Source organism: Lepus europaeus, chromosome 15 (assembly GCF_033115175.1).
Source record: "Lepus europaeus isolate LE1 chromosome 15, mLepTim1.pri, whole genome shotgun sequence".
In the NCBI taxonomy this organism is placed as follows: domain Eukaryota; kingdom Metazoa; phylum Chordata; class Mammalia; order Lagomorpha; family Leporidae; genus Lepus; species Lepus europaeus.
Genome location: NC_084841.1, coordinates 52,953,264 through 52,972,099, shown reverse-complemented (window position 1 = coordinate 52,972,099; position 18,836 = coordinate 52,953,264). Strand labels below are relative to the sequence as shown.

At 39.5% G+C, this 18,836-nt stretch overlaps 1 protein-coding gene across 4 annotated transcripts in view; it reads left to right on the top strand.

Moving 5' to 3' along the window:
- CENPK (centromere protein K) overlaps window positions 1-18,538 on the top strand; it is a 47,206-nt gene extending 28,668 nt beyond the window's left edge. For 2 of the 4 annotated variants that reach the window (XM_062212115.1, XM_062212116.1), the window contains exons 6-10: window positions 5,504-5,586; window positions 5,685-5,783; window positions 6,416-6,542; window positions 13,968-14,021; window positions 17,931-18,538. In XM_062212115.1, the coding sequence (XP_062068099.1) occupies window positions 5,504-5,586; window positions 5,685-5,783; window positions 6,416-6,542; window positions 13,968-14,021; window positions 17,931-18,089 (522 nt within the window). In that variant the 3' untranslated portion in view covers window positions 18,090-18,538. Of the gene's footprint in view, window positions 1-5,503; window positions 5,587-5,684; window positions 5,784-6,415; window positions 6,543-7,378; window positions 11,295-13,967; window positions 14,022-14,412; window positions 14,495-17,930 lie in introns of those variants that run through there. The other 2 variants (XM_062212118.1, XM_062212117.1) reach the window with 2 other exon arrangements.
- The last annotated feature ends 298 nt before the right edge of the window (window positions 18,539-18,836 follow it).

The following is an 18,836-nucleotide window of genomic DNA, read 5'->3' as shown; positions in this document are numbered from 1 at the left end:
AGAAGGGGAGAGACAGAGTAAGCGAGATCTTCTACACACTGGTTCACTCCCCAAGTGACCATGATGCTAGGGCTGGTCCAGGAGCCAGGAGCTTCTTGTTGCAGATACTTCTTGCCACAGTTACCCACGTGGGTGGCAGGGGCTCAAACAACTGAGCCATCTTCTGTTGCTTTTCCCAGGATATTAGCAGGGAGCTGGATTGGAAAAAGAGCAGCTGAGATATGAATGGGGGCCCACATGGGATATCAGCGTTACAGGTGGCAGCTTTATCTGCTATGCCACAATGCCTGCCCCAGAATTTTATTTTTTTTTCTTTAAAGATTGATTTACTTATTTGAAAGGCAGAATTACAGAGGTGAGGGGAGACAGAGAGGGAGAGCAAAAGAATGAGGGGGAGAGAGAGAGAGAGAGAGAGAGAGAGAGAGAGAGAGCTAGCGAGCGATCTTTCATTGTGGTGTACTCCCCAAATGGCTACAACAGCCAGGACTGGGCCAGATTGAAGCCAAGAGTGAGGAGCTTCATCCAGTTCTCCCACTTGGGTGCAGGGGTCCCAGCACTTGGGCCGTCCTCCACTGCTTTCTCAGGCATGTTACAAGGGAGCTGGATCACTAGGCTAATCCTCCGCCTTGCGGCGCCGGCACCCCGGGTTCTAGTCCCGGTTGGGGCACCGATCCTGTCCCGGTTGCCCCTCTTCCAGGCCAGCTCTCTGCTGTGGCCAGGGAGTGCAGTGGAGGATGGCCCAAGTTCTTGGGCCCTGCACCCCATGGGAGACCAGGAGAAGCACCTGGCTCCTGCCATCGGATCAGCGCGGTGCGCCGGCCGCAGCGCGCTACCGCGGCGGCCATTGGAGGGTGAACCAACGGCAAAAGGAAGACCTTTCTCTCTGTCTCTCTCTCTGTCCACTCTGCCTGTCAAAAAAAAAAAAAATACAAAACAAGGGAGCTGGATCAGAAGTGAAGCAGCCAGGATTCCAACCAGCCACCTATATGGGATGCCGGTGCTGTATGTGTTGGCTTCACCCATTGTATCACAGTGCTGGCTCCTGAACAGAATTTTTAAAAATAATTTTTTAATGTATTTAAAAGAGCATGTTCCTGTCTGTGGATTCATTCCCCAAATGGCTGAGGTTGTGTAAGGACCAAAGCTGGGTACCAGGAACTCAGTCCAGATTTCACATGTGGGTGACAGGGACCTAAGTATCTGAGCCATCACCTGCTACCTCCCAGGGACTGTATTAGCAGGATGCTAGAGTCATGAGCCGGAAGCAGCATGGAGAACATTGATTTTTTTTTTTTTTTTAATTTTTTTGACAGGCAGAGTGGACAGTGAGAGAGAGAGACAGAGAGAAAGGTCTTCCTTTACCGTTGGTTCACCCCACAATGGCCGCTGCGGCCAGCGCACCGCGCTGATCCGAAGCCAGTAGCCAGGTACTTCTCCTGGTCTCCCATGCAGGTGCAGGGCCCAAGCACTGGGGCCATCCTCCACTGCACTCCCGGGCCACAGCAGAGAGCTGGCCTGGAAGAGGGGCAACCGGGACAGAATCTGGCGCCCCGACTGGTTCTAGAACCTGGTGTACCAGCGCTGCAGGCGGAGGATTAGCCTATTGAGCCACGGCAGCGCTAGCGAGAACATTGATTTTTTTTTTTTTTTTGGACAGGCAGAGTGGATAGAGAGAGAGAGACAGAGAGAAAGGTCTTCCTTTTTGCCGTTGGTTCACCCTTCAATGGCCGTCGCATTGCAGCCGGCGCATCGTGCTGATCCGAAGCCAGGAGCCAGGTGCTTCTGATCTCCCATGCGGGTGCAGGGCTCAAGGACATGGCCATCCTCCACTGCACTCCCGGGCCATAGCAGAGAGCTGGCCTGGAAGAGGGGCAACTGGGACACAATCCGGTGCCCCGACCGGGACTATAACCCAGTGTGCTGGCGCCGCAAGGCAGAGGATTAGCCTATTGAGCCATGGCGCCGGCCTGAGAACATTGATTTTTAAAAATGATTTCCACTGCTTAATTAACTGCTTTCCTGAGATCAAACCTATTCTGCTTGGGTATATTAATCTGTTTTATTTGTTGCTGGATTTAATCTTGCTAGAACTTTATTATGATTTTTGCATCTGTGTTTCTGAAATTTCTGTGGTTTTCTTGTTATATCCTTATCAGGCTTTAATAAAAGGGTAATACTAGCTTCATGAAATAACCTGAGAAATATCCTCTTCTCTTCAAAAGAGTTGGTGTATAATTAGTGTTATATTTTTCTTAAGCGTCTATTTCCATTCAGAGGTAGAGTTGTCTCGGCCTGGAGCTTTCCAGTAAATTGAATAAAAATTCAAAGATATTGAATAATAATTTTCTTCTGGAAAAAATTTTAACTAGGAATTCAGTTTCTTAGATCTAGTCGGATTTTCTATTTGTCTCAAAATATCTCCATTTGTATCTTTCAAAAAAATGTATCCATCTCATCTAATTTGTCAAATTTATAGACATAAAAGTTTTCTTAGCATTCTCATTTTTTTTTAAAAATGTATTTACTTTACTTGAAAGTCAGAGTTACAGAGAGGCAGAAAGCGAGAGCAAGAGGTCTTCATCCGCTGGTTCACTCCCTAAATGGCTGCACCTGCCGGAGCTGGACCAATCTGAAGCCTGGGCCAAGAGCTTCTTCCAGATCTCCCACATGGGTGCAGGGGCCCAAGTGCTTGGGCCATCCTCTACTGCTTTCCCAGACCATAGCAGAGAGCTAGATCAGAAGTGGAGCAGCCAGGACTTGAATCAGTGCCCACATGGGATGCTGGCACTGCAGGCTGCGGCTTTACCCACTACGCCACAGTGCTGGCCCCCTCACTCTCATTTTAAGATTTGTTATGATATTACCTCTTTCCTGATGTTGTTAATTTGTTTCTTTGATTTTTTTCCTTCTAGTTCATTGATTTAAATTTTTTATTAGATTGTTTTTTGCAGTCTCTTCCCAGAAATTTTGTTGTTTTTATTTTCAGTCAATTATAATATATTATTTTCCCATTGCTTCTTTGACCAATGGATTATATACAAGTATGTCGTTTGCAAAGTTTTCTAGATACTTTTCTATTTTTTTCTAATTTAATTTCATTATTTGATTATATTTAACATAAAATTAATGAGTACATTGAAATTTACATTCTTTTTTTTAATAAAGATTTATTTATTTATTTGAAAAGCAGAGTTACAGAGAGGCAGAGGCAGGGCGGGGCGGGGGGGAGTGAGTGGAGTGTGATCTTACATCCTCTGTTTCACTCCCCAAATGTTTACAATGTTCACAATGGCCAGAGTGAGCTGATATTAAGCCAGGAGCCGGGAGTTTCTTTTGGATCTCCCATGTGAGTTCAGGGGCCGAAGCACTTGGCCATCTTCTACTGTTTTCCAAGGCCATACCAGAGAGCTGGATTGGAAAAGGAGTAGCCAGCTGGGTCTTGAACCGACGCCCATATGGGACTCTAGCACTGCAGATGGCAGCTTTACTCGCTATGTCACAGTGCTGGCCCCAAAATCTACATTCTTGATTTATCTTTTTTTTTTTTTTTTTAAGGTTTATCAATTAATTTGAAAGTTAGAGTTATACAGAGAGAGAAGGAGAGGCAGAGAGTGGTCTTCCATCCGCTGGCTCACTCCCCAACTGGCCTCAACGGCTGGAGCTGTGCCAGTCCAAAGCCAGGAGCCAGGATCTCCTCTAGGTCTCCAATGCGAGTACAAGGGTCCAGGGACTTGGGCCATCTTCTACCATTTTCCCAGGCCACCGCAGAGAACTGTATTGGAAGTGGAGCAGCTGGGACTCGAACCTGTGGCTATATGGGATGCCTGCTCTGCAGGCAGCGGCTTTACTCACGCCACAGTGCCGGCCCTGATTGTCCTATAAAATATCTGTTCCTGATTTTTCTTTTCCCACTTTCTTAGATTGTATATTTTTGAAAATAGACCCATTTAAAATTACTGTTGTCTTATTATTTCTTCTTTCTCCCCATAGTGGATTTAAGGTTTATAATATACATCTTTAATATATACTTATATATACTTTAATATATTTACTGATTTGATTTATAAAAGCTAATGGAGGGCCCAGCACTGTGGCGCAGCGGGTTAACGCCCTGGCCTGAAGCGCTGGCATCCCATATGGATGCCGGTTCTAGTCTCAGACTGCTGCTCCTCTTCTGATCCAGCTTTCTGCTATGGCCTGGGATAGCGGTAGTAGATGGCCCAGTGCTTGGGCCCCTGCAGCCATGTGGGAGACCCGGAAGAAGCTCCTGGCTTCAGATCGGCGCAGCTCCGGCAGTTGCGGCCATCTGGGGAATGAACCAGCGTATGGAACACCTCCCTGTCTCTACCTCTCTCTGTAATTCTGTCTTTCAAATAAATAAAATAAATCTTAAAAAAAAAAAAAAAAAAAAAAAACTAATGGAAACCCTTGGCTAATGCATTCCAGAAGCAAAAGGATACTACATAAAATCCAGTGTTTATTGTGATTCACTTTAGTGACATAGCTTCTTATTCCTGAAATGCCTAAGAAACATTCCTGTTTCACTTCCCTGGTGTTTATTATTTTCTCTTCCTAGAACATTATTTTGCTAGATAGTAACTTGGTTTAGACTTTGTATTCTTTCTCTGCTCTTTTTTTTTTAAAGTTTTTTTTTTTTTTTTTTTTTTTTTGTGACGGGAAGAGTGGACAGTAAGAGAGAGAGAGAGAGACAGAGAGGAGAAAGGTCTTCCTTTTGCTGTTGGTTCACCCTCCAGTGGCCACTGCGGCCGGCACATCGCGCTGATCCGAAGCCAGCAGCCAGGTGCTTCTCCTGGTCTCCCATGCAGGTGCAGGGCCCAAGCACTTGGGCCATCCTCCACTGCACTCCCGGGCCATAGCAGAGAGCTGGCCTGGAAGAGGAGCAACCAGGACAGAATCCAGTGCCCCGACCGGGACTAGAACCCGGTGTGCCAGCACCGCTGGCTCTTTCTCTGCTCTTAAGATGTGACCTGATTGGAGCATTCTTTCCCTATTACACAACCTAAAGTAGCCATTTTTCAAGGCTTTACTCTTATTTTGGGTTATTTGTTCTTTGTGGCACTTAATCACTTGCTGGAGTTGTCAGGATTCTTCTTTTTGTTGTTTTGTTCATCTTTGCATCACTGCCTACTTTAGCAATGCCTAATAGTCAATAACTGATCAATAATTAATAAATTATGTTCATTTGTATGTTTTATAGTGTCCTTAGAAAAGAGACCTAATCTGTGTGATTATTAAAAACACAGCATTTGTTTTTCAGCATAAAAGTAAAATATATTGGTTGCATATTCTTATATTTTTAAAATGGAATGCTACCAGAAACTTAGTTTTGTATTTATCCTTTCAAATGCTTTCTGCTATGCTTTTTTAAAAAGCTATTAATTCCTAAACTGAAGTATACTAGCCCAATATGTAAACTTCACATCATTCAGAAATAAACTATATGATTAAAACTAAGCAATTAATTTGAATTATTTTGTTCTAGTTCCAGAAATTGCAGCATGATCTTGAAATGGTGCTATCTACTATTCAGTCAAAGAATGAAAAGTTAAAGGAAGACTTACAAAGGTATATTTATGTTACAGGTAGTATTAATTGTTCATATATGTTGAGTTGGCATTTTAAAATTTTATCTGGCTAATTGTTTTGTTTTTCCATGTGTAAAGAGAGCAGCAGTGGTTGGATGAACAGCAACAGATAATGGAATCTCTTAATGTACTACACAGTGAATTGAAAAATCAGGTTGTGACATTTTCTGAATCAAGGTACTAATTTTGTGTTCAAGTTTTTAAAATAAGAGAAAGTGTTTTCTTTTTGATCTTACATGAAATGTAGTTGAAAGAAGGTAAATTTTACCAGGAATCATGAGTTGTGCTCTGACTTTTGCCAACTGTTATTTACATGATGTTCTTTGTTCTTGTTAGTTTTCATTTTCTAAAATTTTGGAGGCAGAGAGCTCAAATCTGCTTGTTTACTCCCCAAATGCCCACAGTAGTCTAAATGGGGATGGGCTGAAGCTGTGAGCCAGAACTCAACCCAGGTCTCTCGTGTCAGTGGCAGGGAACCAACTTGTTCAGCCATCACCTACTCTCTCCTGGGGTGCACCATTTGCAGGAAGCTGGTACAGGAGTGGAACTAGGACTCAATCTGGGCACCCTAATATGGGATGCAGAAGCTACAATCAGCATCTTACTTGTCCAAATGCTTGCCCCTGTTGCATAACCTTTTGTTGTACCTTTAATTTCCCTACATGTTACATTAAAAAAATGTTACTTTCATAAAGGTAGTTATTTGGTTTGAAGTTTCAGCAAAGCTTTTGATCAACTTTATGAATAAGCAGATGCATGTGCATATTATTTTACATTAAATGTTTCCCTTAATGTTTTTAATTTATTAGAATCTTTACTGAGCTGAAAACTAAAATGCTTAATGTAAAAAAGTATAAGAAGAAACTCTTGATTACCTTGGGTGAATTTCTAGAAGACCACTTTCCTCTGCCTGATGGAAGTGTTAAAAAGAAAAAGGTAAATTTTGGAGAAGACATTCATTTTGATAATCATATTTGAATTAGTTTAAGTAGGTCCCAAAGCAAATTTTCTTATATAATTCAAATACAGACACACACACATGTGCAGAAGAAGTGTGCTATCATTATGTATTTATTGAAAAATTAGAAACTGCTTAGTTGTGCAATAAAATGTGATAAGTTAAATACATTTTTTATGTTGTATCCATATGTTGGGATGATTCAGCTTTTAAAAGTAATGTATTGAACAACATAGAAGGAGTTGATGAAATACTTACATTTTGCTGTTAAATGAATAAAACACAGATCACTAAAGTGTAGAATCTAATTTTTATGAACAAATGCAATAGTATGTGTATCTGAGGGCTAGGATTGTAGGTGGGATTACTTTTTCTTTTCATTATTTTCCAAATTTTTCATGATAAATATATGTAACTTTTTAAATCAGAAGAATATTGTTTAAAATTTGTTATTTTATCATAAGTTAATCACTATTTGGGTAGTACTTATGGTGAAATAAACATTTTCCAAAAAAGCAATTAGCTCTCATTTGGTGACAGAAAGATGATGAACAACTGCTTTAATTCCTTTTTTTATACATGATATAATATAAATAATGAAAATGTCTGAAGTTGGAATTGTCTTTGAAACAGGCATCAAAATGATTTCTCTAAAATACCTATATATAGTTTAATCACTTTTTGTCATAAAACCCTTGATGGTTCCCTATGGCATGGAATCTGTCCACAACTTAGAATAATGAATTTATACTCTGGGCTTTCAGTATTTCTTCAACCTGATTTCCATTGTTCTTTTTTTTTTTTTTTTCCACAGGCAGAGTGGATAGTGAAGGAGAGAGATAGAGAGAAAGGTCTTCCTTTTTGCCGTTGGTTCACCCTCCAATGGCCGCTGCGGCCAGCGCATCGTGCTGATGCGAAGGCAGGAGCCAGGTGCTTCTCCTGGTCTCCCTTGCAGGTGCAGGGCCCAAGGACTTGGGACATCCTCCACTGCACTCCCTGGCCATAGCAGAGAGCTGGCCTGGAAGAGGGGCAACCGGGACAGAATCCGGCACCCCAACCGGGACTAGAACCCGGTGTGCCGGCGCCGCAAGGCGGAGGATTAGCCTGTTAAGCCACGGCGCCGGCCTGATTTCCATTGTTCTTTATCCATTTCATCCACAAATCTATTCAACTATACTACTGTAGCTTCAATAAATATATGATGACTTCTCTCTTGTTTTTGTGCCTTATACATCCTATTTCTTTTATCCAGAAAACCCTTCCTGTCAATGAAGGTAGTAAATTCTTACTTTAAGATAACTCAAGCATTTTTTGTGTGAAGCGCTATAAATTTAGGGGTCGGGGTCCTTTGTTAGCATTTGTCAAATGATTTTGTAATTATCATTTGTATCTCCCTCTTTCCTCAGGATGCACTGTGAGCTACTTGAAGTGTTTAATTCATCTTTGTATCTCTTATATCTGTGTATCTTTTATAGTATCCTCTGAGTTCGTTTTTTTCTTTTTAAAGATTTATTTATTTGAAAGGCTGAGTTAGGGAGAGTCAGAGAGAGAAAGAGAGCAAGTGAGTGAGTAAATGCTTACTACTGCTGAACTAGTCAAGATTCTGAGCCAGGAGCTGGAAACAACCCAGGTCTCCCATATGAGTGGCAGGGACTCACCCAGTTACTTGAGCTGTCACCACTGGCCTCCAGGGTGTACTGGCAGGAAGCTGGAATAAAGAGCCAGAGCCAGGAAATGAACCCAGGTATTGTGATGTGAGAAAGGAGTCTTATGCACCAGGCTAATTGACCACTCATATTTATATATATATAGTACGCTTGGAAAAGGAGAAAAGGTTCTTTTTTCTTAACAGTGTGTTGTTTTTTCTTCCCTTTTTCTTTATCTGTAGGCTTTATGCTTGTTATAAACTGTCTCTTCCATTCTGTCCTTTGTTATTTATATTTCTTATTTATTTCTGAAGTTATTTATAGTCTTCTATTGGCCATTTCATTAAGGTCATGATAGCTTGGCATTTAATGGTCTTAATCTTCTAACAACTCATTGGTTTATTTTCTGGCTCCAGTCTTCTCTATTTATCTCAGCTTTCTTTTTAAGCTTCTCCACTAATAGAACCAGGGGTTTGAGACATCCTAAAAAAGAAGTGTTAATTACCGGAAGCCATCATATGTTCACTAAGTTGTATTTGCTAACTCACTTTTTAAAAATTAAATATAAGAACTATTGATACATGGTATAAAATTATAAGTGTCTCTGTCTTTCTCTCTTTGGCCAGCAGTAATACTGGATAATACTGTTAGTCTGCAGACTGCCATAACAAAATACCACAGACTAGTTGGTTTCAATAACAGATACTTTTTTTTTAAAGATTTATTTTATTTATTTTAAAGAGTTACAGGAGTCACAGAGAGAGGTGTTCCATCCACTGGTTCACTCCCTAGATGGCCGCAACTACCGGAGCTGCGCCGATCTGAAGCCAGGAGCTTCTTCCAGGTTGCCCACGCGGGTGCAAGGGCCCAAAGACTTGGGCCATCCTCCACTGTGATCCCAGGCCATAGCAGAGAGGTAGATGAGAATTGGAGCTGCCAGGACTAGAACCGGTGCCCATATGGGATGCCAGCACTTCAGGCCAGGGCGTTAACCCACTGCACCACAATGCCGGCCCCCAGATACTTCTTTTGTAACAGTCTGGATACTAGAAGTCCAGGATCAAGATACTCTCTAGATTGGTGTCTGGTGAGGTCTACAAAGAAGAAAGCTAAAGACTATCAAAATTCCTCCATCAGATCATTGACATTATTTGAACCATCTTCCTAAACACATTGACTATAAAGGTATGTCAACAGATGGAATGATGGATGGAAGATATTGTACATGCTAATATAAATTTAATATTAAATGTAATTTTTATTTAAATTTGATAGAAAAAGTGATATTGAATTCAGATAAATATTTATTTTTTACAAAAAAGATTTTATTTATCTGAAAGGCAGGGTGCCAGAGATAAAGAGAAGAGACAGTGAGAAAGAGATGTTTTGGGGCTGGCGCTGTCGTGTGGTAGATAAAGCCGCCGCCTGCAGTGCATGCATCTTATATGGGCGCCGATTCAAGTGCTGGCTGCTCCACTTTTGTTCCAGCTCTCTGCTGTGGCCTGGGAAAGCAGTAGAAGATGGGACCCTGCACCCATGTGGAAAGACCTAGATCTTCTATCTGCTGGTTCACTCTTCAAATGGCCATGTTCAGCTGGGGATGGGCTAAGCCAAAGTCAGGAGCCAGGAATCCATCCAGGTTCCCCATGTGCTCTAGTCCCTGGCAGTTGAGCCATTCTTTTTTCTGTTTGTTTGAATGGCAGAGTTACAGAGAGGCAGAGGCAAAGAGAGAGAGAGAGAGGTCTCCCTCTGCTGGTTCACTCCCCAAGTGGCCACGACAGCCGGATCTGTGCTGATGCGATACCAGTAGCCAGGAGCTTCCAAGTCTCCCACGCAGATGCAGGGGTCCAACGGATGCAGGGGTCTAACTACTTGGGCCATCCTCTACTGCTTTCCCAGGCTATAGCAGAGAGCTGGATAGGAAGTAGAGTAGCCAGGACTTGAACCGGTGCCCATATAAGGTGCTGGCACTGTAGGCAGAGGCTTTAATGGCAACACCACAGTGCTGGCTCCATTGGGCTATTTTTTTCTAGGCAAATTAGCAAGGAGGTGGATTGTAAGCAGAGTAGCTGGAACGTGAACCAGAGTTCTGATATGAGATGCTGGCAATGCAAGCAGCTGCTTTGTGTCACACCAGGGTCACATAAATATTTCTTTGTTTCAAATGGTTTTAGTTCGGGAGAGATCCCTCTGATATGAAGAAAACAAATCATGAAAAACTTAAAAGATTTTAAAATTTAACTTCATCTCTCAGTTTTATGTAGTATTGACTTCCTGCTACCCTCTTACAATTTTGTATTTTTTGTGTTAGTTTTACATTATACCACTTATGTTATGTGCTCAGAAAGTATCATTCATGTATATGTTTAGCCTTCATTCTATACTGTATTGGATTGAATGCTATTTTAATTGTTGAATGATGAAAGTATTTTCTTTACCTGTATACTCAAAAGATAAATCTTCAGCACTTTATTTTTTTTTTTAAGATTTATTTATTTACTTGAAAGGCAGAATTAGAAAGAGGAGAGAATGCAGAGAGGGGGAGAGAGAGACAGACAGAGATATCTTCCAACTGCTGGTTCACTCTCCAGATGGCCACAACTGCCAGGAAAGGCTGATGCCAGGAGCCCATAATTCTGTCCAAATCTCCTGCAGGAATGGCAGGGGCCCAAGTACTTGGGCTGTCTTCTGCTGCTTTCCTAGATGCATTACCAGGGAACTGTATCAGAAGTGGAAATCTGAGACTCTTAACTGGCACTCATATGGGATGTCATCATCACTAGTAGGTTCTTAACCCACTGTTCCTCAAAACCAGCTCCAAATTATTTTTTAAATCCTCAAGATTTGGAAGACATTTCTTCATGTCTTAAAATGGAAAGTTCCTGGGAGAAGTCTGAGGCCAGATTATAGATAACTTGCTATTTTGGACTATGAAATGATGAACCTCATTTTCATTGACCTTCAGTTAATTTAAAATCAGGTTGTCACAGAATTGATTATTCAGTATCAGTTTAACATTGAACAAGGCATGTTCTTTATGTGGCCAGATTTAGTTTACATTTCATGCATGAAAATTTTCTTTTATTATACCTAATGTTTATTGTCTATTGAAACTTTTTCCTTTCATTGTTTCATTTCCTCATGTTTTCCCTCTGAATTTCCTTTGATTGTCTCATTTATATTTTAATCTATGCATTGCTTTTTGTTTATTAATTCTATATTTGTGTTGCTTTCACTATAGTGAATCATGTGCTTATTTTTACCACCACTCTTTTAATGTTTAATAAGAAAAAACTTTGAGATTTGATTTTACTATATGTACTTCAGAATCATTTTTGTTTTTGTTAGTATTATTTTACTATGTCTTTGACATATTTGTATTTTCACAAAGTTTTATTAGGACTCCATGGCAATCCTTGGCTGGTTTTAGAAAGGTACTAGAGCTGGCCAGCGCCATGGCTCAATAGGCTAATCCTCCACCTTGCGGCGCCGGCACACCAAGTTCTAGTCCTGGTCGGGGCGCCAGATTGTGTCCTGGTTGCCCCTCTTCCAGGCCAGCTCTCTGCTGTGGCCCAGGAGTGCAGTGGAGGATGGCCCAAGTGCTTGGGCCCTGCACCGGTATGGGAGACCAGGAGCAACACCTGGCTCCTGGCTTTGGATCAGCGCGGCGCGCCAGCCACAACGGCCATTGGAGGATGAACCAATGATAAAGGAAGACCTTTCTCCTCTCTGTCTCTCTCTCTCTCACTGTCCACTCTGCCTGTCAAAAATAAAAAACAAACAAAAAAAGAAAGGTACTAGAGCTAGTATGGTATATGAGTGTGTAATTAATTGAACCCAAAACCTTCTGAGTAGAGCTACTGTTATAAGGAGGTCTCTAGCAGTTTACATTAGAGTCTTGTCTTGTTAAGTGTTTTGGACAGTAATTTCAATAAGAAAATAGAATACATGATTATCTACATTTACAGCAGTATGAAACTGGGTAAAATAGTAAATATATTGGATAACAGAATTAATCCTGTATTTTTCAGGTGGTTAGGAACTAAGCCAAATAAAATAGGCAGATTTTTAGTAGGGATATACATATACTTCTTGGATTTAAAACATTTAGGGAGATATATCTTGGCTTGATGTGTGAAAAACACTTTGGCATTTTAGATGATAGTATACCCAGAAGTTACCAGGATGAAATGGTTGTTTAGAGCTGATGAAATTTTAAACTATAATTATTAAAGTGAGCATTCTTTTTTCCTTTAGTGATTTAATCACACTTATTTCATTGTGGAAGACTCAATTTTTTTGTATCTCTTCTTCCTTTAATGATCTATCAAGAAGGTGTATTGGCAAATAGGTGAATTTCAGAAGATAATATATATATATATTCATGTAATATCTACATCTCTTTAAGACAAATTACAGCACATTCAGAGAACAACCATGGTATTGAGGGTTTCAAATTATACATTTGGAAAATAATTGAAGTAACTCATGATAATTAATATGTAGACGACTTTTGATCTTCTAATAGCTGTCATCAAATGTTTGAGGAAGTCTTGTGTGGAATTGGGATGAGACTTATTCTCCTTTGAGTTAACATGAATAGCTATCAAGAGCTGTAGAAAGATGAGGATGTTCTCTTGAAAACTAGTTCCCCTGTCCTGACACTGTATGAATATACTCTGGAAGGTCATTTGTTTGGGGAAGTTTGTTGGGAAGTTAAACATTAGACTTTCTTTTTATATGGTTATATAATAATATGTATAATGCAATTTATTTTATGTTTATAAATAGTTTGAATTATTTCTTCTAGTAATTATAAGATTTTCACAAAAATTGCAAAAATTTCATAAAAATTACAAAATTTACAGAAAATGTTCCAACTATATTTTTATGAATTTGACTTTATTTAGTACAATAACATCTATTTTCATAGTTGTTTTTAAATCACCGTATTATGAATGTTAGTTTGTATCATTGAAGTTAAGAAATACTAACTTTAGCTGGCGCCGCGGCTCACTAGGCTAATCCTCCGCCTTGCGGCGCCGGCACACCGGGTTCTAGTCCTGGTCGGGGCACCAATCCTGTCCCGGTTGCCCCTCTTCCAGGCCAGCTCTCTGCTGTGGCCAGGGAGTGCAGTGGAGGATGGCCCAAGTGCTTGGGCCCTGCACCCCATGGGAGACCAGGAGAAGCACCTGGCTCCTGCCATCGGATCAGCGCGGTGCGCCGGCCGCAGCGCGCCTACCGCGGCGGCCATTGGAGAATGAACTAACAGCAAAAGGAAGACCTTTCTCTGTCTCTCTCTCACTGTCCACTCTGCCTGTCAAAAATAAAATAAAAAATAAATAAAAAAAGAAATACTAACTTTAAAAATTCCATAATAGGCCGGCGCCGTGGCTTAACAGGCTAATCCTCCGCCTTGCGGCGCCGGCACACCGGGTTCTAGTCCCAGTCGGGGCACCGGATTCTGTCCCGGTTGCCCCTCTTCCAGGCCAGCTCTCTGCTATGGCCCGGGAAGGCAGTGGAGGATGGCCCAAGTCCTTGGGCCCTGCACCCCATGGGAGACCAGGAGAAGCTTCGGATTAGCGCGGCGCGCCGGCCGCAGCGGCCATTGGAGGGTGAGCCAACAGCAAAAAGGAAGACCTTTCTCTCTGTCTCTCTCTCTCACTATCCTGTCAAAAAAATTTTTTTTTTCATAATAAATCCTAATATTCTGCCATTAGCAGAATTGAAATGTTAATTTCTTTATTTTTCTCAAAGAAAAGCATTCAAGAATCAACTGCACAGCTGATAACACTACATGAAATATTAGAGGTAAGTTTTCTTTTTAGTTTGTCTTGAAGCTGTCTCATAGTAATTTTTGAACAGTTGGAGTCAGGCTTAAAAAGAAAAACTTTAATTTTTAAGGAATATGTCAATGTTTATTAAATATATAATAATTAAACTTTAGTTGAAAATTAGTGTCCATCTTCTCTACAGTATTAGGAAAAATATAATAATTTAAAAAATCAACATGAAATTAAAGTCTAACCCTTGATCTTTAAGAGATTTATTACGGATAAATGCTTAAAGTATTTTAAGTGCTGCTATTTAATATTCATAGTGAAATCCTGTGCTGTTACATTGATAGAATCTTTAGTTGGAAGTTTTCTGCTCTATATGAAATATGTAAGTGAGTTTTAAGAGTCTTTCCTTAAAATTATAGATATTTCTACAGAATTTCCCTTAAATGAATGACATCAGTCTCTTATTATTCTAAGAACTGAGTAATTCCAACTCTTTCTGACATTTACTTTGCTTTGTAAGTATTCTTGTTTTTAAAAATTGTTTTGAAATTGAACCAGATTATAAGGTGTATTATTAATTACTTTAGAAATCTTGATAATGACAATTTGTGGCAAGTGTTTAAAGATCATTAGTAAATTTAGAAGAAAGAACAACTTCAGAAAACACGTTTCACTGTCATTTAATGAATCGGGAGCTAACGTCTCTTTTTTGTCCAACTAACCAGTTTTTGTGACTCAAGATATCTTAATACAAAATTTTATTGCTTTGAAAAGCAAAATATAGGTATTTGTTAGATTTATAATCTTTGAACATTTCTAGCTATTTCAGCTTTTACTGAAATAAGGCTGTTTTTTCTCATGATAAATTTTTTAAATAGTTTTTCATTTGACAAATTTTGAAAGGCATAAACTAGAAATTCAAATATAATTTTTAAACAGTGTACTATAGGATACTGTATAAAACAATTTGAAACCTAACTTTGTCTTTTAGATTCTCATTATCAGTATTAAAAATCACCAATACTTAAACAGCAACTTGATGAAAAATAAAATGTAATATACATACTCACTTTAAATTTGAATTTTTTGTTTTTAACGATTTCTGGCATCTACTAGAATTTTAGTTAATACAATTAAAATTAGAAATGAAAAGAAATGATTTTATGTTGTACTAAAATGAATACTTACTACAAAGTAGAAATATATTTAATTCTTTATTGTGATACCTAAGAGAAATGAGTCCAAAAGTTTTTTTCCCCAAGATTTGGGTCTTGAAGTAGGTAAAGTTAATGCTAGTTGAAAATATTTTATCTGGAATTGTGATACTGGGCTAATATTGTGGTGCAATGGCTTAAACTGCCACTTGGCAGTTCATCCCTTAATCAGAGTGCTAGTTTAAGTCTGTGGCTTCTCTGCTTCTGATCCAGCTCCCTGCTAATATGCCTGAGAAAGCAGTATTTGATAGTCCAAGTGTTTGAGTCCCTTCTACCTTCATGGGAGACTCAGAATGAGATCTGGGCTCCTGGCTTTGGCCTGGCCCAGACCTGGCTGATGCAGCCATTTGGGAAATAAACCAGTGATGGAAGATATCTCTCTTTTTCTCTCCCTCTCTGTCTCTTTCCCTCCCACCTTCCCTCTTTCTCAGTCTCTCTCCCTCTCTTGCTCTCTGTCACTCTGCCTCTCAAATAAATAAATAAATATAAATAAATCTTTTTAAAAATAATTATTATATTGATATTATTATGAAATATGATTGCCATTAGAGCTTGGTAGGTTAATTTTATTCATTTCAGTGATACTTTATATTTGTGTAAATTATGTCTTTTCTGTGTTCCTTAAAATAAAAACATCTTTCAATTAAATCTATAGCTTGGCAGTTCAGAGGTAGTCTAATCCAAGACCTGCTACTAATTTTTTGTTACTGAGGAATTCCTTAACTTCTCTGAGTTCTGATTTTTTAATTTGTGAAAACATTGTAAGGTAGCTGAGGAAAAAATATAGTAAAAATATTCACTATGTTTTATAGAAAATTAATATTTAAAGAATTGTAAATATTTTCTTGAAAAAAATGTTCTTAATGCCATTGGATTTGAGATAGACAGATGATTATCATTCACATTAGCAACCTTCCCTAAACTTATTAGACTACCCTGTTTTTCAAGATAAGAACCAAATCATGTGGACCAATTTCTTAGAATGTAGTTTGGAAAATTAATACAGGTTACACAAATCTTTTCAGTTTTGATTGTAACCCCTCAACATCTATGATTAAGAAATCAGAACTGATGGGTGGTACAGTAAGCTGACACCCACAATGCTGGGATCTCATATTGGAACACTGGTTCAAGTCCCAGCTGCTCTGCCTCCCATCTATTTCCCTGCTAATGCTCCTGGTAAGGCAGTGGATGATGGCTCGAATGAGACCTGAATGGAATTCCCGCTTTGGCTTGGCACAGCCATGGTGTTGCAGCCAAATAAATAAGACTTTAAAAAAAATCAAAGATATTCGGGGTGGGTACTGTGGAGCAGCAGGTTAAGCTGCAACTTGGGATGCCTGCATCCCATTTCAGAGTGCCTGGTTTTGGGCTTGGCTTCTTTTTTTTTTTTTTCTTTTGGCAGGCAGAGTGGACAGTGAGAGAGAGAGAGAGACAGAGAGAAAGGTCTTCCTTTGCCGTTGGTTCACCCTCCAATGGCCGCTGCGGCCGGCACGCTGCGGCCGGCGCACCGTGCTGATCCGATGGCAGGAGCCAGGTGCTTCTCCTGGTCTCCCATGGGGTGCAGGGCCCAAGCACTTGGGCCATCCTCCACTGCACTCCCTGGCCACAGCAGAGAGCTGGCCTGGAAGAGGGACAACTGGGACAGGATCGGTGCCCCGACTGGGACTAGAACCCAGTGTGCTGGCGCCGCAAGGCGGAGGATTAGCCTAGTGAGCCGCGGCGCCGGCCCGGGCTTGGCTTCTAATCCAGCTTCCTGCTAATGTGCTTGGGAGGCAGCAGATGATGGCTCAAATACTCTGTCACTCATGTGGGAGACCTGGATGGGAATTCCTGGCTCCTGGGTTTGGCCTAGCCCAGCTCTAGCTGTTACAGGCTTTTAGGGAGTGAATCAGAGAATGGAAGATGTTCTCTTGCTCTCTCTCTTTCTCTTGCTTTTCCTTTCAAATAAACAAAGATGAATTAGTAGACATTTTAAAAAGCAAAGATATTCAGGATGATAAAATTGTTTTGAAGATTTTTTTAAAAAAAGATTTACTTATTTATTGGATATGCAGTTAAAGAGAAGGATAGACAGGAAGAGAGGTCTTCCATCTGTTGGTTCATTCCTGAAGTGGCCACAGTGGCCAAAGCTGGGCCAGACTGAAGCCAGGAGCCAGGAGCTTTATCCTTGTATCCCAAATGGGTTGCAGGGGCCCAAGTACTCTTTTCCCAGGCACATTAACATGGAACTGGATTGGAAGTGGAGCAGCCAGGAATTGAATTGGCACCCATACAGGATGTCTGCATCACAAGCTTCAGCTTAATCTGCTATCCCATGCCAGCCTCTGCTTTAAAGATTTATCAGAAGAATAGATGTTTTAGGAGAGGGCAAAAGTGATTATTTTGTCCTACTTTTGTCCTAAATATACAGCAGACTTGCTTTCTTTTGAGTTTTATACATAGTTTGTAGAATGTTAATTTTTTCAAACTTTTTTATATAAGAAATTATTAATCCTAAGAAAAGGGATTTTTAAATGTTTTCTAGCACATTTTAGGAAATATTTTTAAGATAAGGTGCAGACCATTTTAAGGCTTTTCTTATTCTTTAAAACAGTTAAGTTAGTAAATAAAAATTATGACATAAACAGTTATTCAAGGAGAAAAGAAAACATTCTTTGGTGGAAAACTTCTCTGTTTAATTATAGCTGTAACAAAATATATTTTAAATGATTTTTTTCTAGACTCTTATAAATAGATTATTTGATGTTCCACATGATCCATATGTCAAAATTAGTGATTCCTTTTGGCCTCCTTATATTGAACTGCTGCTGCGTAATGGAATTGCCCTGAGACATCCAGAAGATCCAACCCAAATAAGATTAGAAGCCTTCCATCAGTAATATAATGGTCTCTTTCACACAGTACAGATTCTTGTCATTCATGGATAATAGAAACACAGGGCATTTCTATAAAAAATATTATTTGCAAGTGGAAACACATAGTCCATCTTCCTTTTATCCTTAAATGATACATGCTGCAACCCATCACTCATTGTTAAATGGTCCTTGCTTAGTGCTTTGGTGTTTTAAACTGTATGGGCAAAATTGTAAATAAAAAATATCCTAGACTCATAAAACATTTAATATGCTTTATATCATGCAATATTCTTCAGAAAATCTTTGTTAATTTATGATATTGCTAATGTGAGATTTTTCTTTTAAAATTTATGTGTGTATTTTGAGCTCTACCTGGTACTTAACTCCTTTATATTTAGCAATTGTAATGCAAAAGTGATTTAATTTGCAGATGGTTTTTAAGTTGGAGTAATATTTGTAGAAGGCTACATAATTTTAAATATTTAGTAAATTTGTTTCACGTCTACTGCTTTTTTTTTCTAGATTTGTTAAAAATTGGAATATAAAAACTAATGGGTAAAGGTAGCCTAAAAACTGTATTTTAATGTATATTGTATCTCAAATGACATAAATTAATCCACTCTTGATTCTACTAATTATTACCAACAAAATTATGTTCATAATATTTTGTTAATTTTCTGTAAATAAAATTCTTAATATCTCTAGCTATTGTGTGGAGTATTTTTTAAAATGGAAAAGACATTTCTAAGGTAGATTAATTAAGATATCACA